At 32.3% G+C, this 24,618-nt stretch overlaps 1 protein-coding gene across 1 annotated transcript in view; it reads right to left on the reverse strand.

The window, feature by feature from the left end:
* The window catches only part of LOC113396520 (echinoderm microtubule-associated protein-like 2), a 59,517-nt gene that overhangs the window by 29,574 nt on the left and 5,325 nt on the right, over positions 1-24,618 (reverse strand). The window contains exon 2 of the mRNA XM_026634490.2: positions 15,772-15,868. Within this exon, the coding sequence (XP_026490275.1) occupies positions 15,772-15,838 (67 nt within the window). The 5' untranslated portion in view covers positions 15,839-15,868. The remainder of the gene's footprint in view (positions 1-15,771; positions 15,869-24,618) is intronic.

The raw sequence follows: 24,618 nt of genomic DNA on the forward strand, positions 1-24,618 counted from the left end.
TACATTGGCTCACTCACCCTTCTAACCGGAACACAAAAATACAGAGTACTGTTATTTGGCGGTAAAATATCTGATGAGTGGGTGGTACCTACCCAGACGGGCTTGCACAAAGCCCAAGTGATTATTGTGCAGGAACATAAGCCCTTTTTTCTGACTATCTGTCTTGTAGTACTAGTATAGTTTCCGTATTAAGGGACCATGTTAAAGTCTTGATCTGCAGCCAAAAATGTTAAAGTAATTAAACGGCTAAAATATTATCGTTCTGTTCAAAATTGTAACACTTTGGAATAATAAGTGGATTGTAATTAATATCGCGCGATTTTAAGCTATCAAAATATTGTGAAAGGTGATTACACTTACGATAAAACGTATAAATGTCAATATTTCATCATCTTAATCTTAACTGAAAGTTACTTTTAAATTAGATCAATCTAACGAAAAGCAATGCGTTTAATTGTAAGTATGTTACGGTTCACAATCTGGATATATTACATACATATATACGTACCTACTTATTTATTGTAAATATATGTTTGATTTATGTAACATCTCATAATAAATGTACATATTTTGAGACAAAAGGTTAAAAGTCACGATTGATTGGAATTAACAAGACATTGCTTGTTAGTTTCAAACTTTACAGTCATCACACGATCGAGCATAATATCCAAATGAATCGAAAATGTAAATAATCTACGTTAAAAACTCTCACTAACAATGTTTTTGAAATGTACTATTTAATACGATAGACTGTGTGGTTAGTTGTTTATGAATTATGCCAAAATATTGTTTGTTGAATTATGCCAAAACTGCTAAACGGATTTGAATTAAATCTTTTAGATAGTCCAGGATTACTACATTGGAAATTAAGCGTAGCAAAGTACAAAGTCTTTTTGGATGAGTTATTTTTATTTAATATCAATTAACAAAGGCAATGCCCACCTGGGAACGGTTTATAGAGATGCATCTCTGCATGGGACACATTACGACGCATCCTTTACGAAACGTTCGACGTTACGACCTCGGTTTCTGCAGTCCTATAAGCTAGCCACAAAACCAACGAGACAGATTCAAAAATCAACTGACATGACATGACACTTCTATCATAATCTCATTTCACAGATTTGGTCAAGCATAATGGGGCATGTTAATGATAAATCACGCAACGAAATATTATCTTGAACGACGATCACATTTGAGTGAGACAAAAAATTATGAGGCGAATATGTTAGAAAGAGACAAAGCGTTCATTACATTAAGACAATTCTCACGGGAAGAAAGTTAAAGTTCGTGAGAAGGTTGGCAGAAAATAAGTTCTTAGCGAAAGCATTCTGTAGATCTGTCACGGCCTGCCTTAGTATTTTCTAAAGACATAAACAATAAAAATGTCGGAACGGAACACGGCTCACTAAAAATGTTTAGTCGTGATCATATCCATGTAGAGTTAGGAACCATTAAGTTCAAATTATTTTAATTAAAGAAATATTCTTGCTTATTAATAGTCAAAGTAAAAACTACCACCGGAAATACCCTGGCCTGAGAAGAACCGACGAAGGAAACACGTCAGGTTTCTTGTAACGGATATTTTTGCGAAACACTCGAAATCCATGGAATGCAACTCCATCAAATTTAAATTATTAATGATTAAATTAGCAGTCAAAGAGAGATTGAAATTTACTTACAAGAATACACAACGACAAACATTAAATTAACGTTTATTGTGTCAATAGTCTAAATTTATAGCAGTTGAAATACAGCTATGTATGCAATAATTTCATATACTAAAACCTTTGAAACGCGATGCATATTTTAGTATAAGTTACATTTATATAGGACTGCCTCGTTTTACGCACAATAAAAGTAGTCTATGTCCTCCTTTGAAGTTCAAGTTAGCTTCATACGAAGTTTCATCAAATTCTGTTCAATGATTTTGTCGTGAAATACTTACAGACAGACAGAGTTACTTTCGCATTTATAATATTAAGCATAGATTAGTAGATTTCCAGTTAGACGTTGCAAAAAAACAACTCTTTTATTTATATAGATTTCATTTGTACAATTTCCATTCGGATAAACATAGACAAAGTCGGGGATCAGTTAAAAATAAGTTGCCGTGTCGACCTGTTACTTGTTTGGAATTCGCAACGTCACACAAAACAGGTTTCTTGGAAGGAACGAGACATTCGACTGGGAAAACCTTTGAGGACTGAGAGATTTTGCTTTCTTTACTGTAGAATTGTTGAATTTATATAGCGTGCTATTTTGTCCAACCATTTATGTTAAGGTATGGTCGGTTTAAAGCTGGAATAATACTAATTTAAGCGATTAAACGTTCATATATAAGTAGGCATTAATTTATTAATATATCAGCACCTCGTTGTGGCTTCACGCGGTTACAATAAGGTTCTATATAAAAAATTTAGTTTTTTTTTTCGGCTAGTAAAAAGTATATTTAGTGATGAAAACCGCATTGAAGTCCGTTGCGTAGTTTAAAAGATATAAGCGTAAGCATAAAGACAGCGGGAAGCGACATTGTTTTGCACTATGAGGTAACAAATTGATTTTAAAATAAATAACAATATGTAGTCTTATTGCATCAATGTTACATTGTATTTTCTTATGTTCGGTATGATATGGATACTTGGTTATTAACAATAGATCAAGATATGTGTGTTAATAAGAAGTCAAAATCCGTTGAAATTCATCTAGTTGCAATTTCCAGGGACGAACTTAGGCCAATATTGTCCAAATTACGATTTTGACTATTACGGTGATTCTGTAAACGACGAATTTATACAAAGATAAGTCGAAATGATCTAGTATATAGAAAACACAAATATTAAAGAGGATTAAAAGTTCTAATTCGAGCAAGTGTAAAATACAATTACGCAATACTTGAACCTCGAATCAGCAATGAAGTACCATCGTGGAATAAGGGCAAAATCTTATCCTTAGCGTGTAGTGTTTGCCCTGCATTGGAGCCTTTACGGCCCATTTTCATTAATAATTAATATCTACAAGGATGTATGCTTAATGTGTGTATAATTATAATTCATACCTACGCTCCTCTATGTATCCGTGAGGCAAAATATATAACTTAAGAATGGTAAGTTTCATAACCACAAAACTGGTACAAAAAGGTTACTATTGGTTATAAGGATATAAAGTCATATTCTGACCCTGAGATGACCGTGACCAGTGACTCCGGACATGACGTCAGACATTTCAATTTCTAATATCATCGACGTCAAACAACACATAAATATTCCACGCGTGCGCAACTTATTGACAACACATGCATAAACCAAGAAGTTCGCCTAAAATTGGCGAGTCGAAATTCGACACGTACAATTTATTATCGTGCCATTGTTATATAAAAACAAACGTAGGAACTTTTTAAACGCATGTTAACAATTATTTTATTATACGGACGTGTTTTTTACAGGAGTTTCTTTTAAGTCAATTCTAATAGACCACATCACTAGCCAACTCTACTTAGTGATAGATCTTTGAGAGAGTCATCATAGGCATTCGGTCGGTTTGCCTGATTTTAAATCTCAGTAATTGTCAATAAATATTAAATCTACATTTAAAAGATTAAAATATGCGTTTAAGATTATAATATACACTGTCTAAATATATCTGGATACCAATAATATTAATAACGTAAGCCGATTTTTGTCCCAGTGATTATGGGACGATAGCTATATTTAAATTTCGTTTATTTCATGTATTTAAGGCATAGCGAGTAATGATCAAACCGAATAAAATAAATGTTTACATATAAATTGTCTTCGCAAAGAAACTACTATACGTTCATATAAAAGACAATTCACCATTTGCAAATATTACCTAGTCGTTACAGTGACCTACTTATTTTTGTATTACTGTAGATTGATAAAATAAATTAGAAATGTTATAATGCCAAAGATTTGTTTAATAAAAATTAAATGTGAAGAAAATTTTCAAAGTCAAAAGTCAATCATTATGACAAAACCTAGCTATGTTAACAATATAAAACCCTTTTAAAACGTCAATGCAAACATTTGCCATTCCAAAATCGAAACAAGGTTTTGCTGATTGGCGTATACAAAGCCTACAAGTATATATAAACCTAGACGAGTCTGTTCAAAGCCTTTGTAAACCACTACAGCCAATACAATGGAAAAGGAAATATATTTTAGAATCTCGGCTATATTATAAACTACGAACAGTTTTTGATTATTATATCTATAATTAAAACACAATACTATTCCAATTAACTATTTATATCAACTTCAATTTTACTAACAAAGTTCCGATAACAATTTCGCTGACTTTTAAACGGTCTATACTCGCAGTCATAGTGAATATCATATATAATATATCGACCAATGAGTTGAGGCTACATATACGAACATTTAGTATAAAAGTATGTATATTTACAATTAAAACGAACACAACAATCACGTAATCATTATCCAACGTAAGAGATAAAACAGTTTACAATATGACCGGATGATGTCATCTATATAGCATATATTTGCTTTGAATATATTTACAGAGAATATAACGATGTACTGAACGAATTTGCGTTCGTGTCTGCAATGATAATTATTACGCTACTATTGTACAACTAGCATTAGCATAAGCACGCGTTCTAACCACTGGGCCATCTCGGTTCATTATATGCGATTATACAACTATAAGATGTTATTATGTGTATATCATATTTTCTTGTAATATTGTATATGAACAATGTCTTTTGATTTGTATTTCTGGAGTATAGTTAACGTTCACTTAATAATCACTGCGATGGCCGTTTTGGGCACAGGTCGGAGAGGCTGCGAGATCGTGTCGATATAACGCATCGTCAGCCTCTCCGTACTGTGCTCTATTTGTTGCTCAACGTGGGCTACGTTGTTGGGGGGGGGGGGTATGCTCGTATAAGCTAGTCATAAAATATATGCAATTTTAATTGTTTGGATATTAGTGGTGCTTTTAGTTTACCTTGTAAGAGCTAATATTAGTAAAATAAAGTGTTCCGACTAAGCGATGTTATAATAGCAAATAAGCGAAATAATCAGCTTAAAAGCCTTTAAAATTCACACGAAAATTCGTAAATCACCTTACATTACGTTAATTGAGGTCACGTTAGAGTAATGACCATTCTTCTTATTCAGAGCGAGTTAGTTAAGCTGTGAAAATATACGTTTTTGATATTTTTTTCTCGAATGTTACTAAGCGAGGAAAGTACCTAATTGGATTTATGTTACACTAGCTGTCTCCCGCAGCGTTACTCGCTCTTCAGGTGTCAGTCGTTCGATTTTAGGTATAAAAAAGTAAGCAAGCGCATGTCTTTCTTGGAGGTTTAATCTTGCTTGGCGATGGGATTACATATATGGGGAGACTTCGAAACTTACGAAGCGTTTTTATAGACATGATTTTTAATTACACGTCTTAATTTCGCACGTAAGTAAAAATAGTTTTTTAATATAGTAACCGGATATAAATTAAAAAATAATTCTAAACCGGAACACGTGTATAGTAATCATTGATGTTTGAAGAATAACTCATGAGTGGGCGGGGCCAACACAGACAAGCCTGCAGAAAGGTCTACAACCGTTAAAAATATCTATACTAATATTAGAAATGCGAAAGTAACTGTCTGTATGTGCGTTGCTCTTTGATGTCAAACATCCGACGACAAACGTGATCAAAGCAGCGGGCAACAACTAGTAGTTCACATATTCAATTCGTTAACAATATCGCATATTCGTATAGTTTGCCAAGGCGAATGGGTTACGTCAAAGAGGTCACGACGAGCCTGCTACATTTCGTATCTACAAGGCTTAACTTGAATGCGAAATGGATATCCAGGCTGGTTGGAATTTCCCAGAGCATATTGTATACCGTTAAAAAGTATGGAATGTAATTACTACAAATATAACTATAAACTGACCTTAATATAAGCAGATTTGTTTTATTAGTCGCTAATAAAGGTGCACAAGAATATACATCTTTTTGAAAGAAACGGTGACGAATATTTTATTTTATTTATTTAATTCTCGAATCTCCAACAAAAGATACACACTAATTGCATATTCTTAAAATTAAACAATATAAGGGTTACAAGTTGTGTGCTCCTTCAATTATAGGAGACCATAGCATGCACTAAATAATAATTTAAATACAATAAGATAAAACTCGTATGGACACGAGGAGGAAAGGTATAGATACTCTAATAACACCTAGTTTCTGACTTCGCAAAGTAAATACATCCTTCCTGGGACACGATATTCGTTTCTATAATAAGATTCCACATTTAAAAAAAAAAATTTCATAAATAAGGGATTACTCAATACAAGACAATATTATAATATATATGATAAACAGGCATGCACTTAGTATTAGTTGGTTTATACGCAGGATCAAAAAATATAAATTTAATTGTACTTTCTGTAACTAAAATGGTGGAAAAGACTACTTAGTTTTTTGTCGGTTCTTCTCGGTATAATCTACTTTCCGAACCGGTGGTTGCATTGAATTTAATTCATTAGTGTTACATGACAAAAGGCTTTTATGAGGCTTGATTAAAGAATATTTCGATTTTTATTTAATATTTTAACAATTAAATAAACATAGAAAATATTTTAAAACTTCTAACAAAGCAATAGTTGGTAATAATTAGTCAACTATTTGCGTAGAATTCGATTCTCATATAAGAAAAGAGAACTACTAACATTTTTTGTTGTATTTCCTCGCTATAGGCTCACGGCATGAAACATATCGATAATAGCTTAACACTTTAATCACATGTGACGATTCAAACGTTCTTCCAAAAGCCTTCTTGAACGTACAATATTTCGAACTTTGATTGATGTTTCAAATGACATTTGATGCAATCCCATTAATATTTGCACGCCAATACAGTGTTACTATCGTAAAAATACGGATTAATGTAATTTATTTGATATATAGTAAATAGGGTTGTTTACCTCGACATGTACTGGCTGTGCGCCAGGATCGGGTTTCAAACTGTTTCAAACAATTTTACTGCAAGATATGATATAATTGGTTGCAACACTACGCTTTACAATTGTATCGTTTCCCGATCGATCTGATTGGCTAATAACCCTCGCTGATATGGTATCGGAGTATCGAGGGGAAAACATGAGACCGGCGTGGAAGTCCCTAAGCACTAATGCATCATTTAGTTACTAGGGTAACATAACATGCTTCGCAACCCAAAATCAGTTGCCCTGACAACGTGGAATAACCTCAACATTTCACATACTTCAGACTTCAGTCACACTTCTCGATTATCACAAACACTAGCACCAGAATGTCAAAACAACTGAATCTATACGAAAAGTAGGAAATAGATACGACGGCTTCAGTTTTACCGGCAGACGTAGCTACACTAACTAAATTATCAATTGGGAGCACACAGCTGATTAAATATTGCGATGACACGGTTCCAAGTACCGGGAAATTCTTATAAGCAACCTTATCATAGGCGGCACAAAGTGAAAATTACAAGTGGTGAAATCCTTTAGAACCTTGTGCTTTTAGATGGGATAGCGTAAAACGCATGCGTGTGGCGTTGCAATGGGATCTGAAAGGCGACAATACGGCAGCGGAAAAGGTTCTTTATCTAACAGTTTTAAGGTTAAAATCTTTTCAGAGACTACGTCGCGCGTGCGTGGTAATATATTTTTTAGTAAATATTTGATATATTTGATAAAAAAAACATACCTTAAATATACAATTGTTAAAGCCAGCTGTTAATAATGAGTCAAATATGTTGTTTCTATAGATCTTTATTATATATGCGGTCGCGGAAATTAAAATTAATTTGAATATGAAAACGATTTAACAAAAAGTCAAGATGTTATTTAGATTAAAATAAACTTTATAATTCAATGAAGACAACCTTTATTAATATTTGATAAGTCAATTGATATACTACAATATATTTGTAAATATGGAATTCCCATTATAGAAATAAGTCATCTTTAAAGCGCTCAAATGTCAAAGGTTTGGAGCTGACTACACTGCGCTGCTTTGATGCGGGTTGTTGGATATCAGACATATTTCATTTGCTCACGAAGTTTTTCTGTACCCAGCAGAGCTGTTATGGAACTCCGTAACAGAAACCATTGGATAACCAAAATAAAAATATATCCGAAACCGTAATTTTTTGCATAGTGATTAAGTATACAAAAAGAGAGTAGCTAAGTGATTTTAATGTTATTATTTTGTGAACATACCAAATACTTACAAATAAAGCTAATTTGTTGTTATGTAATTAAATCTTATACAATTTATTCGTAAATGAAACTATCCGAAACAATCGGATAATTCGAAATTATTTCGTATCAAAAACTAACATCCCTAACACCTAACACGAGATGTATTATAAACGCAATTTTTCCCGCAAACTATAGTTACGATTCACGTGTTCCAATCACGAGTCCGTCGCGGCTATTTCTAATGCTTTGGCTCTGTTCAAATGTTTTTGGTCAAAATATTGATTCCCATTCGGTCAGCAAGGTCGATGATGTAACATTGATATTTATGTCCATTTGAATGACCTCCATCTTATCTTTGCGATATCAGCAAGAGATATAGATAAATTTTATTTTAAACATGAATTGTTGTTTTATCTACTTTCTTTTACGATCTTACGAAAAGTAGCTCCTGTTAAATTTTCTAATTTGTTTGTTTAACGTAAATTGTATTTTTAATTTTTATTTGACAACACAGTCTTGATCTTTGCACAATCCTTCGAATAGATACTCGTACGATAGATGGTGACCCTAATTTTTTAGAACCACTGTCTAGTAATACTTCATGTTACTACGAATAGACCGGTTCAGGTATATGGTTGACGACGTTTTTCTGAAAAATTAAGCCCTTAGCCTCAGGTTAATTCAAATCTTTCAGCCTTTTGACAATTTTGTATCCTTTCCAGTCGTTACAAAGTACATAAAGATAAACTAATTTTCCTCTCGTTTATCGACGATCTCGACTGAGCTAATTAAAATAAACACTGTGCTCAACATGTTATTTATTGGATCTCTTATCTTTATAGGGTAGTGGGTCGCAATTAGCAATGATAATATTAGTATTTCCGTCTGAGGATGATATTCTACTAATAAGGCTTTACTATGGCGCAACGGAGTGTAATGTTTATTTAAATGTACCTGTAGTTTTCGCAAATGGTAATTATGGCTATTTGAATTATTTTCGTCGCTTGTTTCGTATTTGATGTGTCATGGGATGTTACTTCATATCGAAATAATACTCTTTATTGTACAACGCAATGTACACACACATAAATGTTTTATTTATTATGTTTAAATCTATGATTTCGTAGTTGTTTCTTTGTAACAAACAGGGCCGAACCGTAAGTTTAGGGGGCCCTGGGCTAACACTACTTCGGGGTCCCTAAGACATATGTATGTAACGATTTAATTAAATTAATTGAGTGGGTTTGATTATTTGCAGGACTCGCATGGCTGCAAACCATACGATCTGTTTAATTTAATAAAGTTATGGATTTTTACGCATTATCGTCTATTTTTGACTTTGACTTGACTTAGCTGGGGCCCCCTTGAATACACAGGGCCCTGGGCTGAAGCCCAAAAGCCATATGGTAGATCCGGCCCTGGTAACAAAGAAAGGTAACGGCTAGTAAATGACCCACTGCTGGGCTAAAACCTCGCCATCTTCCATCAGTTTGTTGACATATAAATTAGTATTGTTATTATTAAAAATCTAAATGTTTATTTTGTGATTATAATCTTTATTTAAGTAATCGTTATGACTTGCCTTGCCTTTACAATAATTTTACAATTAGTCTAGGTTCAAACAAGCTAGTTACCTCATCGGTGGTTTAACCAGAACCGGTTTACAAATCGATAGATCACGTTTCGTCACCCTGATGAAACTGTTCATCTGACGCCGGCCAGCGCTAATGAACGTACCGGCTAAGTCGTGACCTTGCCACGTCTTGTAATGAAATGGTCACTTTAAGGTATCGTTAAATACTATTTCACAAACAAAAAATATTACTTTTGCTTATTAATTTCAAATAAGGGACTAAGTATGTGACAATTAAATATTTGTTACTTGGTGGAGTACTTAATCCATCATAAAAAAATGACTCCTTGTGTCGTAAGCCAAGAAATTTCTGACAATACATTCTCAGTAACATCACTGGGTTTTCCTGGTGGTGGAGTCTAGGTAGGTATCGTACATTAAATATTCTACCGCCAAACAGCAATAATTCGTATTGTTGTTTTTCGGAGGAGGCTATGTAAGCCAGTGTCACTGCAGGCACAAGAGACATAACAATTTTCCAAAGTTAGAACCTTTACGATATAAGGGATGGTTAATATTTTAGTGTTAATGCATATAAGTAATCAATTATCATCAGGTGATCATTAAAATTACAAAACTTTTGAAGTTGACAGTGTTTACCCCAGTACTAACGGAAACAAGTAAAGAATTATGAGTATACGCCTCTGCACACCTGTGTTTGTGAATATGTGCCACACAATTATATAAATATTTATTTTCCCGATTCTCGTTTCAGGGGCCGTGTAGCATTCTCAAGGTTTCCCTGCGTGACAAAAAACTTCCTTATAAAGGTAATCACGATGTCTTGAATTATTTCAATGTTGCAATATATAATAACTAATCTTAAGAGTACAAAGTTGTAGCATAACGTCTTGTAAAACTAAAATGTACGGCTACTTGAAAACAAACTCAAGGTTAAGAAATTCCAAGCTCATCTTTATAGGTTCGAATAGTAAACTACGTAGTAAGTCTAATTACGTACAAGATCTATGATGATCTAGAACGCACTACGAATACTTATTCATATAATAATTATTCAAATCGTTCTAGAAACATTCTAGAGATTAATAGATCTTGAAGCGAATGAATAAATTGTCATTCAATGTTACTCAATGAACTAGTTACTCAACCTACGTGTTATCATTGGTTCTACAAGTTACAGAGATTATTGTTCATCTTGTATTGTAACTTAGCAGGTTTGCTTAGGGGCCATTCATTTATTACGTAAGACGATTTTTTCCGACCATGTCGTATGTTTTCTTACAAGGGGGTGGAAAGAAGTCTCGATAGTTCTTACGTAAGACCAAAAAAATGCGCAAAGTTAATTAATTAAAAAAAAAATGATTCTTTGAAACAGTCAAAAACCAAACGTGTAATCATTTTTTTCTTTAGATTCTTCCGTAATAAATATTAAACAAGGGGGAGGGGGTCGGCCTATTCTTATTTTTTCTTATAATAGGGGGTGGGCGGTCAAAAACAAGCGTAAATAGTCTTACGTAATAAATGAATGGCCCCTTATTTAACACCAGGTACTAGTTACAACTTTGTTTGAAGGAATTTCTCTTAATGATTTGGCTGCAATTGGTTAATACATTTAATATAAATATTCTTATAAGATTTGTCGTAATTAATAATATATATATGAGTTCGGATAACGAAACCCATGAATACGAACTTACGGGCATCATTGAAATTCAATGGGCTTAATTAGTGTTTATAATTCGTCTAGTTCTCTGCATTTAAGGGAAAGGACGTAAAAAAACCGGTTAGAGTTGGAAAAAAACATGCTACATGCATAACTTGCATTGGATCAACGTGGTGCGAAACAAAAACGGAGAGAACTTGGCCCAGTAGAGAGACAGGATGTTATTTCATAGTTAACATAAAATATCATAAAATTAATTTGTTACTTGTAATTAGGATTTTTTGCATATTAAAAATAGACAATATTGATCTAAAGTTTCCTAGAAGGCTCTTCATGATGACAATCAATTGTATCTTTGATCTATGCACGAGTCACGCGTCACGCGGCGCCATTTTGCCATCATGGCGGGCCAGGGTCGCTAATCGTCATAATAGCTTGTAACAATACTAGCTTCATGTATTACTGGCAACACGAGGGCGGATAGATATTTGTACACATAAATATAATACCATTAATTAAATATTTTGTAAAAGAGAACAGAATAAATATTTCTCATATTTTTAAAATTTATTTTCTATAATAATAGATATAGGTCGTGGGCAAAAAATCCCTGTAAGTTTCGTTTAAGAAACGGTATACATATGTTTAATTAATATAATCATTTATTTCTGTCAAAAATACGCATAAATACAGAGCTTGCATGTTATTATGCGGTAAAGTAATAATAACATCGATATAATGTTATATATAACAATGATCGAAAAAGAGATTTTTTTAAAAGAGTTTTTAATTGAAAAGTTATCTGAGTTTCTTTCGCTATCAGTCTAGTCAGTTCCAATTTTAAAATTAAACATCATAAACATATGATGTCTCAATTTGTACCGGAAAATTCCAGTTTATTTTTTTAATATATAAATTGCATGGAAGCCCACAGCCGATCAGCCAAGCGTGACGCCACGGGTTCCCGAGCACAAAACACCGGATGTCATTAGCCGGAAGTCAGGTGTGGCCATTATATAGAGCTAAACACGACTTGGTATAGATATAAGGGTAACATTTAAAAGAGGTTTTATTAGCTCACTTTTTAAATTGGCAACATTCGACGTAATGAGTCTGAAACATAAGAGTTTATTCTTTAACAAGATGAATTAATATAGTATAAAGGTGTTGAATATAAGAAAACATAAATAACAGCAAATATAAATTAATTAATTGGTAACACTGGGTATTACAATACGCTACGTTTACGTTCCGCTCTATTTCCAATTATAATACACATATATTATAACTTTTCCAGAAAGATAATTAAAATAAATCATATTCACATTTAAAATCCCTAGAAATTTAAATCTCTTCGAAATATGATAAATTACATTTTACTGTGATTAAAATGGCATAAAATTTATAGGCTTCAGACGTGTGTATAATTTATATAAAATGAAGTAGATATTATATACAAATTTACGGGAACAATCAGTCAAATGTTAGTGTGGATCGGTAAGAACTCATTTGGCTAAATTCCATCCGCTGCATCCAAGTTGCCTCACGATTTTCCTTCATCTTCGAATTTTAATCACAAATTTTAAGCATAAGAAATCATTGTTACTTGAACTTATTAAAATTAGAAAACAGCTCCACTTTGTTCGACGTATTTTTTTATTTAATTATGAAAAATATCGCAAAAGTTTATAGCGAATGAAACACATACACTTTAACACGAGTAGTCTTTGCCTAAAAATAAACATTTGTGTTATATAAATATTAGCATACATAAATAACGTTACTCCTGATATTATAAATAAATTAAAAAGTATATTAATTCGCACGATCGGCGTCACTGAATGCAAATTCCCACGTGTAACACAACACTAACTTTTCACGCCTTCATTGTATTGTAATATAGCTAGTGTGTCACAACACAGTATCTATTGTATTAGAGAAATTCCGAAGATATACTTAGCATACGAAATTGTTTTGTAAATTGATTGAAGAATGCTTATAAAGCGGTAGTCTACATTAAGTCGTCTATTTCAATTCAGGCTGTAAAAATATACATTGTCAATAAAATGCTTGGTGCTTTGTACGAGCTTAATATTGTTATGTTTTGGTTTGGTTTGAAGGGTGAGTAAACCGATTAGTATAGGTACAAGGGACATAACATCTTAGTTACCAAGGTTGAATGTTAATATTTCTTACAGCGCCAGTTTCTATGGGCGATGGGTACTAACCATGACTTAATAACAATGAAAAAACACTTGATTTAATAGTGCAAGGTCTTTGAGGTACTTTTAATAGTACTTACCTATTCATTAGCGTTACATTTCTAAGTAATCTAAAATAATCTTAGCTTAAACTTAGATCAACTTAACTGACAAATGTATCTCGTTTAAATTATGTTTACATGTACCGTAACTTTACTTCGAGTTTCCTTCTGTGACATTTACTTGATTATTTTGTATGTAATATTTGCATAAACTTTGAAAGAATTTCTACATATTTAAACTAAAATAAATTAATAAATCCATTGTACATGGAGGAATTAAAGCTTTCGATTTAAAATTACGACATAGATCCGCAACGTTCGGTGGTATTTAGGACGGAATCTGCTCTGAATGTTAATAGGACTTTTACTTGAGAACGTTCGGCCATACTTTGTACCTAGTAAATTGTATCTTGTCTATAGTTCATTAAAACTTTGCTAATGATGTGAATCGATAGTTAAACTAATATCAATCGTTTTTTAAATAAAATTAAACAACAAAACTGACTAAGATAGCTATTCACAATACAATTGTTAAAAAAAAATGTTGAGTCAATTAATGAATTCGCATACTATTGATATCTGGTTTCACGCTTGGCTTTGGAATATTTTGAAAATTTTATGCGTTTCTATGGGTTTAAATAATTTCATTTTATTTAAAACGTACAGAATAGATCTTTATGTAATAATTTTATGACGGGATTTAAATAGGGCTAACCCTATTTAATTTATTTCACGGAATCCCCTAAGGGATTCCGTGAAATAAATAGGGTATAATGATAAAAATAGTTGCGGAAATTATGGATTTTTTTCGATCGGCATGTTCCAGGGTCGCGCAATAAATGTCTAATCGATTAAAAACAATGATACATAATTTAATGCTTAGCACATTATGGTCTTGTTATATACTTACGTCATTATAACGATGGTCGTATATTTTTTATACGAATTTAAGCAAAGGGGTAATGAGCTTACGTAATGGAAACATGGATCATAGAGAAATAAAAAACGTAATATCATTTTTGTTGTAGCTTTTATGAAAGAAGAATTCTATATGAATTGGAGGCTATTTTGTAATGGTCCCTCCACGTATGCTGTATCGCCTGTAGAGACCAGTTTGCGCAGGTAAACGCCTATGAGATGACAGAAACACGGTAACTTGCGCAAACATAAAAGCGCAGCAAGTGCAATCATTGACCTGCTAAAGGTCGAATTGCACCGTTTTCAGTTAACACAATCATACTGAATTATATTATGATACAATATTATATTCCTTTTGAGAAGTCTATAATAATGAGCAGCTATGGCGTCGCTTGTTTGTTTATTCAATAGTATATAATGAAATAATAAACATACTAAACATATATACTGTTGTTCGCATTATAGACGTATTTGACACCATAAACCACGCCATCAAGACAGTTAGGTTTTGCGCAATCTCACTCGTACTATGTGGGCAGTATTCGTGCTCCGTCTGTTTTTTAGTATTTACTGTGCACGTTTAACTGCGCAGGCAAGAAGGATTAGCTATAAATTCACTAATTCAACGGAGAATTAAATCGTGAAATAACAGAAAGTGATTTAACTTTACTACAATAATTATATTGATTGAAGTATACATCAAATATCCTATAAACATAACGTATGGACGTATTAACATTTAAACATTTTACCATCGGTTTGAACATTGAGTGTCTTTTGTTACTTAATAATTAGCTTTGGTGAACGATTATGTAAAGCATACACGTATGTTATGTAAAACATAAACATGTTGGCCACATATGTAACTGTAACTAAGATAATTTGTATCTAAATGACATTGTGGTCACATGACATTTGACCTTTAAATATAGGCCGTCTTATATGTAATCACAGATAAAAAAGTTTATGCACAGGTATACGAGCATTTATTTATAGAAAAATTTAATTCGTTTTTTGAATAATATTTGGCTGACTGATGAGTTTAATTATATTCACGACTAAATTTGCGTACCGGGGTTGAATCGAATAGTGTACTTACTCGCATGATCGTCGTCCAACAGGTTGTGGTAGCGATGCTGTTTCTCTGACGCCTCGAGCCTCATCATCACGCCGTGTCAATACTGCATAGCGACTATCTGAGAACCAAATGAAACTAAGATTAATATTATGTAAACTAAACATAGATATTTCAGATGAAAATTTGCCTCAAACCACCAACCGGCATTGAAGCAGCGTCGATTAAGTACCGAAACATCTTAAAAGAAGAGGAGACTTTAACCCAGCTGTTACTTTTTTATTAATACGGAACCGGACATAAAAATATAACTGTTGTATGAATCACTATGAACTTTCTGCTCGTTATCAACAATACTGCATTGTTGTCTGAACGCTGAACTATAAAATTATATGAATTCAGAGTGAAATTCGCGGTCCGTAATTTTTGAATGAATAACATACCGTTGTGTTACAATTATTTAATTACAGTTTTTTTTTTGTTTCATTGATAAAACGGTAAATGGAACTAAATGTTTATCAGTGTTATTTGAACCTAATCTAATCAATAGAAGGGTATCCCTGAAACGGTGTTAGTAGCCTTACATTAAAAAACATGACGATTCAAAGTGCCCTTATGATCCTGGTAAATAAAGAATATTTTAAATGGATTTGATTTAAGAATTGGGCTTATACAATAGATTTTAATTGATCAAAAAAAAAATTTTTAAACGTAATGGATGAAGCTGAGTATAAGTAAACGGAGTTATTTTATGTAAAAAACAAACAACTCTAAAGTCTATTAAAGTTGACTTCACTAATGAAGCGTATATATGACTGTAGCTTTAGGAGGAAAGTTAACGGGTCACGTGACCAACGTGAAAACAAATTATGTATATAAAAGTCAAATTAATAAAATATTATATCGTGCTCAAAAGGCTTTAATTGGACATTAACGGATACCTTGCAATTACGAAACAAAAAGTTAACAACGCATTGGCAGAATATTATACGCTCATGAAAGACAAGAGTGACATTTAAAAAAAAGAAAAATACAATAATATTTACGTTACATAACGTAACATGATTACTGTAGTGTAATTTAATTAATGTTGAAATTATTGCATGATTTTAATACGGATATTGTATGAGCTAGCATGTAATGGAAAACCTGTATATCTTACATAAATCGTTATGCAATTATGTATATTTCTATTTAAATAAATATCAAGATATATATTTTTTTTAAATCATAGCAAATACTGCAACTGGCAGCACTGTAGAATTATGTCCTTTAGGTAAGAATAAAGCACTCCTGACCGAATTTCGGCCGAGACAAACAATTTGAAATAATAGCCAAATACTAATAACTAAATTCAGTAAATTCAGGACTTTTGACATTGACATGACAAAAAAATAAAACATCGTAATGCGTCTATAAAAAATATACCCATAATTGATAAGTACGCATTTACCCCGTGACACCTTTTTATTTAACAGGATTATCCAGTTTAGTGTTACTGTGCAAAACCAAATATCCAAGATTATTTAAAATCTCGACCAATGATATCGCGTCAATGGCGTCTACGATGTACTTCTGTGATTGAAATTTATATATATTGCGATATTATTTATATTATATAAATATAGGAAACCGTATAACAACTTAATTATTTTATTACATTTTACCAGAGAGCCGTATCAATGCAGATCTCGATCGTAATGCATTGTGTATTTTATTGTCATTGAAATATGATCCATTATCGTAAGTTATATTTTGACCTCGTCTTATTTCAATCAATTGCCCGTTACAATGACCAGACAGGGTCGTTATATGGAGTAATTGATCAATTGCTTATATCACATGTTATTTTGATTTATTATACTTGAACATAAATATATAAGAGATTATGTGCAAGATGACTCACCTAATATAAAATCTTAGTAAATATTTCTGATGTAATAGACAAGTCAAAACATAAAAGTAGTAAAACGAAACGACAACTACTTCGACATTAATTGACGATATGTCTTTGATAAAAAAAATTAATAATCTATGATACTCATTTATAATTCGCAAAAAAATTACGTCTTCAATGTCGGCAAATTTTCTGTCGGAACTTTGAAAGTGAAATAATAAATGATAAATTAATAATAAATAATAAATTAAGCGAAATAGTGTGGTCCCATAACTAAAGTTAATCAAGAACAGATTGTCGTCATCATCCTCCTGCCCTTATACCAATTTAACTTGGGGTCGGGGCAGCATATCTTCTTCTTCCATATCATATAGTATTTGAGAATCACAGACACACTCGTGAAATTCGACTTGAAATCATGCGCTCTTTTGATTCGTGTATCCTTTAATCGCAATAATTATTACAATCAAGGCCGCAATCACTTTCTGACATTTCACTCGTGTTTTGCAGTGAGTTTCGAGTTTATTCTTAAAGAATAGCTCTAAAGGTTTTTCGATTTTTGACGGATGAAATTAATAATTGCAGCGACGTCACTGTTCTATCAATTATTGTTGTATTTATTTCTTTGCATGTTGTTATTAAATACAAATACATATAATATCAGTTGTGGAGATATATTTTCGATTTACCTAAGAATGACCTACATGAAGGCCTTAAATATATGTATAAATAAAAATTAAAAATAGTGACTGTACGAATCATGACCGCGTCGTATACTGGCAAGATTGCAAGCAGCAAGTCCCCGTTGAATCGCAATTTCGATCCTCTGGGCAAAAAATCTACAGTTACTATTTATAGAAAAAATATTTAGGAAACGTTTACTATCATTGTTTACCAAATTTCTTTTTTTATTTTCTTTCCCTTTTTTTGTGGATTTATTATAAGTTATTACTTAATATACAAATTCTTCTTTATTTTTGTTTTTTATACTTTTTATAATTGTGCCGTGTCCTAAATAAACATTTCCTTCTTTCTTTCTAATCAAACATAATTATTTACTATTAAAGATACTAATTTTAATAATAAATAATCATTTAATTGACTGATAAATATAACTGATATTTGTTGTCGAATGTGTGTTGTTATTATCGATGTAATAAGTTCGGTTTCTATCCTGCATATCTGTTTTAATTTATTATACAGCTGAAGCTAAAATATTTCATAATACTCTTATCATTGTTATCGCGCGCCATTTTGATAACGAACGACCTTCACGTATTTTAGATTTGATATTGATGTACATATATGTATTTATAGTGTTTGATTATTATATATTGGTTTCCGGATGAGGAGGATTGGGGTTAAGTCCTTTGCAAACTTTTTATGCAGTGACGTTATGGATTTATAAATTCGGTTCTAGATATGGATACGGATATATGATTTTTTTTTTATTTATTGGTGGGAAACGAGCAGGAGGCTCACCTGATGGAAAGTGACTACCACCGCCCATGGACATCTGCAACACCAGGGAGCTTGCGGATGCGTTGCCGGCCTTTAAGAAATGATTACACTAATTTCTTGAAGGCTAGAAGTCGTATTGGTTTGGAAAAACCGCCGGAAAAAGCTGGTTAATAATTATAATATTTTAACGGTTTCAGATACGGTTATCCGATTTTTTCGGTTACGTTAACGGAGCTCCATAGCATTCCAGTTTTTAAACAATTGTAGTTCTTATAAGATAATTTGTATGTTGTTGTTGATACAACAATAACAATACCCTATATTAAGCGATGGGTATAAGATCCCACAAATGTTTATATTTGTTCTAAGCAAAAATACATAAGAACCAACAGTTCTTAGTCATAACGCATATGGTGGCGGACAGCAGCCAGTATAAGCATTCTCAAAAACAGTTGAAGTCGGCAGAATTAGTTTGTTAGCAGTGTTAAAACACTGACCCCCAATTGATGAGGGCCAACAATGATAATTAATGTTTACCAAAAAATTACTTGAAGGTTTTGGCTTATAATGATCTGATTATTTAGATAATTTTAACAAGAGTTACTTTGACCATGGCGATAATCAACGAAGATTTGTCTACCGGAGTATGTAGGGCAGACAAGTAGTGAAAATGGTTTTATTAGCGGAGTTTAAAAACATATGGCTCATGTTTTTTCATCGCATCGTATAGCTTTCAAGATCAAATGTTTATGTTTTGATTGTTCTCGCTTCGCTTGTTAGGGCCGATAAGTTCTGTCTTTATAAAGACTTAGTGTGACTTAACGTTAGATGCGCGTTGTTGCGTCACGAGACATGAACCCACGGTGAACGTATGCTAACTTGGAATAGGGTTGCCGAAGACTGACAATAATACCACGTATATTTAATATACGGATACGGTATATTAAATAACCTTAACTTAACCGAAATATATTATGTTCCAAATAAGATCGTGTTCCATATAAATAATTCTTGGCTACGACTAGAATATTGCACGTATATAGATATTTTTAATTGATAATCTTTATTAAACGTATTATAAGCATTAAATTTGCCGATTGGCATCTAAAGTGTGCCCTGCCCCTAAACACGCTTTGATCGTGTCGAATTACCGGCCTATTGATCTATTGTATTATTAAAGTGAGAGATTAAGGAGTACTCTTTTGCACTTTAATACGTCATGTTTATTTGGCCAGTCTCAGTTCGAAACTGTCGCAATGACCAATCGACCAATCGGCGAGAAGGACATAATCACATCTTAAATGACACCTATCTGTCAACTATATCTGAATTATACTTAACCAAAATTAAAACCTTAACCGAAAATTAAAAAATTAACACCTTAACCAAGAATAAATAATAAAGTGAACATATTTTTAATAAAGACTTAATTAAAATACCATTGTCATGGTAACCCTAATCTAGGATAAGGTAGGCGCAGCGTCGGCGCAGTGCATTGAGCCTAGAGGAATTTAAAAAAAAAAAACATGGCGCCTCTTCGCATCGTAAGTAATTGTTTGTTTAAGTTAAGCTGTTATGACTCTTAATACATTTATGTATAAGGGTCAAAATGCAACGTATGTATAAAATCTTTTGAATTAATTTTAATTCCAAACATACAGATTACGTATTACGAGTAAACTTCTTAAAGGGTATGTTCTTTAATATAAACTCGAGGGCTTAGTGCAGGGTCATCTGGTTAAATACCACTCACTCATTCATTCTACCGTTTGTGAGTGAGCCAGTGTCATTACGGGCACAAGGTCATAATATGTTAGCTCCTATGTTTTACGGCGCATTGAAATTAAAAACTGCACCCTTTCGTCTTTCTCATATAAAACAAAAATACCTTAATTAAAAATGTTTATTTATTTAACAAGGGGAACAATGGTACTCTTCAGCTTACTTATTTTGAGTTCAATAACAACAAGCCTCCTTTGAAGTATTTTAATATCGAATAGAACTATTACTGCTAGGATTGTATTCCAACATATCTGTCATTAAACAGCTTGTACATGATCCACAGCTAATCAAAGGTATTTTCTCTTGTTCAGGCCAAGGTATAGACCTTATTACACCACACTGTAGTTACACATGCGGCAGAATTTCATTCGAAATATATGCAAATTTCATCGTGAAATAGTGCTTGCTCGGGTTCAAACCCGCAATCTTCGTTTAATATTCTTAGATAACAAAACTATTTAGAAAGCATACTTATTTTATATTATTTATGTATAAAACTGTTACTTTATTTCGAGAGTACAAAAACAATGATAAAAGTATAATCAGTTTATCATTCTCATCTAATGACGCGATATACTATTGTATGGAGATGTGATGGCGAAAGTAGTGCTACACGGGAATCGAACCGGCACTGTTATAACACTTGACATTCACACGCCTTGGAGCATTGAGTGTTTGTAAAAATGGCATCCATCATAACTACGATGTTAACTATAATTTACGAAATTACAATCATACCTACTTTAAACATTTTAATTTGAATACATTTTAAATATATGTATGTACATACATGTAATATAATAATTGTTAACTTTACTCAGTCGTAAAGTGATGCACAACTAACTCATAACTGTGTTTGTAACTCACAAATATAAAGGCGGTTCTAAATTGGACTATCAAAAATATTTAAGAAAGTTTTTTTTTTGTAATGAGTTTGAGTTGAGTCTTAATGTCACAATATACTCAAACTGAATAACACAAACGATATCATTTCTTCTACACTCATTGATCTGTGCAAGTAAAAGTAACTCGTCAGACGCAGAGGTCATACTTTGGCATTTTTATTTATGAACTATTTAAATGTTTCGTAATTAATAATAAGAAATTTTACGAGTCGTTAATTTCAGTTAGTCAATCCGTACCGCGGCTTAGTGTGACGATGATGTCATCCTGACAGTCCTCAGGGGAGACTACGCGGGATGTACTTGCGTAAAGTGTGTGTGTGCCACAAGGGTGTGCACAAATACAAGTACCCTCTCTATTCACTCTCATAATCCGATGGGACGGCAAATCCGACACGACCGGAAAGAATTCAGGCTCAGGACTAACCGCATTACGTGCTTTACGAGGCACGGGAGTGGACACACTCAATTTCCACACTCCATGCTTCTACAGAGATTTTTTCGCTATAAAAACCCTATAACTTTTAATCGGTCCAACCTTGGTTCAAACCATATGTCCTTGAGATCTCCTCTGATCACATCAGTATATTATAATGATCAATTAAATAGTTCAGACTAAGATTGTTAAGGACTGGAGATTTACAATAAATACCGTTTTTTTACTCGTGTGACGCCGGGTCGGGTAGCTCGTAAGTATTTTATAAATGAAATATTTTAAATAAAGCAATAAACTAGTTTGCATGCTCCAGTTTAATTAAAATGATTAATGATTACATATTATATTTCTTCAAGTGTATGTTTGTACATATTTTATCTAATAAAATGTTAAATCAATATTTTGGGTATTTTTTTAATAATAGAGTAATAAGTTAGATTTCTCTATTTATTATTTATGACAAAGTTTACAAAACTATTAAACGTGCAAAGGGCTTATCAGATAATATATCGGTATTATCTTAGAGTAATCTCTTCCAAGCAACATCTATTAAAAGATAAAGGGACAGACAAAAGTCGGGCATAGTAAGTGACGTCATAAATAATTATAAAAATAAATTTTGATATTTTTTTGTTTTTAATTTTTGTAAGCTTTTGCTTTTTTCATATAAATTAAAACTCAATGGTAAAGGATTACATTGACAAAGATCTGCATCATTCGGTAAACGATCTGAGACATGAAATTGTACACAACATAAATTGGCTTATAAATATGACAGTATAGCAGCATGGTCTTTGCTTCATTATCCAACAATTACGGGCTATTTACTTACTTTTTTATTTAAAAGGCTAAGAACAAAGCCGCAAGAATAAACTAAACTAGTTATTATATATTTATATAACGGTGATTATTTGTGAATTACACATACTCATGCTGCGAAACGGCACCGTAACGAATAAATGTCAGATGCTGGTCTTTGCTAATCACGATGGCACCATTTTAAAATTCATACATCGTGTCAGGTATTCCGTTTTTTAACGTTGCCTCGGAGGCGTATTCTGATTACAAATTAAGCAACTCGATGAATCAAAGTTTATTATGGATTTAAAACTTTGTTGAAAAACCATTGACAATGTAAGGAATGATTAGATTTGATAAGTTATTTTTTTTTTAATAAAGATTTTTTATTGATTTATTGGCTATGATATTATAAAACTATTATAAAATTTAATACAAACAGTTTTATAAAGAACGGATGGGAATGCTGAACCTAATTTCACCTAGCTGGTCCACTACGGGTTAATAGCTAATAAATAAAAAAATATATATATATATTGACATGACAAATTAACATAATCACAAATTAACCGGCAGTACGTATCTACCGATTACAATTTCGTACGATTAGACTAGAGCTCAGACGATATACAATCCCATAAAGAATTAAATAATAATATTTCGTTATACAAAATACACCAATATATATATATGAAAACTAGAATAATATGTAATATCTAACATAAATAAAACATAAAAGTAACCTGAACAATACAACGCATACATATTTCTGCATGTTTTCCTTTATCTCCGAGCATAATATAAATTATATACATATTTTACAAATTAAAAGCATGATTTGACAGATATCTTGTATGTCTTACAAACTTACACACGTGTTCCAACAGGGCCACGTCGTAAACAAGGTACGAAATCAAACCACTACTAAAATTTATCTTTTCAAGTTATTTTATTAAAGCAAATAGATAATAAATTATAGTACATTCAATAATCAATGTTTTCAATATTTTCTTCATACTAACAGAAGGTTAGATAAGATTATTACTTATCAAAAGATAGTGTTAAATTTTTATTCATTTGCGTCACTTCCTTGTTCATAAATATAACTTTTCAGTGAAAATACAATTATTGAAATGATATTCCTTACGTGAATATTTCTACATGTATATGCGGTTTTTTTTTTTGTGGAGATTTAGATTGTCTACGATCAGGTAATCTAAGGATTGTCTTTAATATATCCTTCAATAAAGTTACCAACTAAAATTGTAAAGAAATGTCATACTCACTACTTACTTTTTAATTTTAGATGGTAAACATCAATTGAATGTGAAGATGTTCGGGCGTCTTACATAAATTGTAACAGTGAAATCGAAAGAACTTTACATTTGTAATATACTTACGTAAATATCGATGTTTTGAGCGCAATACAAAACGCTTTTTCCCGACTACAAACCAGAAATGTTTCTAAGTCTGTCTATATCATGAATCGACCCGATTTTGATGCATCCGCTCCATGATATTGGGAACTGTGGTCTTCCGAAATATGTTTGATATTCTTCATTAAAATAACGTATGTTAAACCGGAAAAATTAATA

The sequence above is a fragment of the Vanessa tameamea genome, chromosome 15 (assembly GCF_037043105.1).
Source record: "Vanessa tameamea isolate UH-Manoa-2023 chromosome 15, ilVanTame1 primary haplotype, whole genome shotgun sequence".
Taxonomy (NCBI): Eukaryota; Metazoa; Arthropoda; class Insecta; order Lepidoptera; family Nymphalidae; genus Vanessa; species Vanessa tameamea.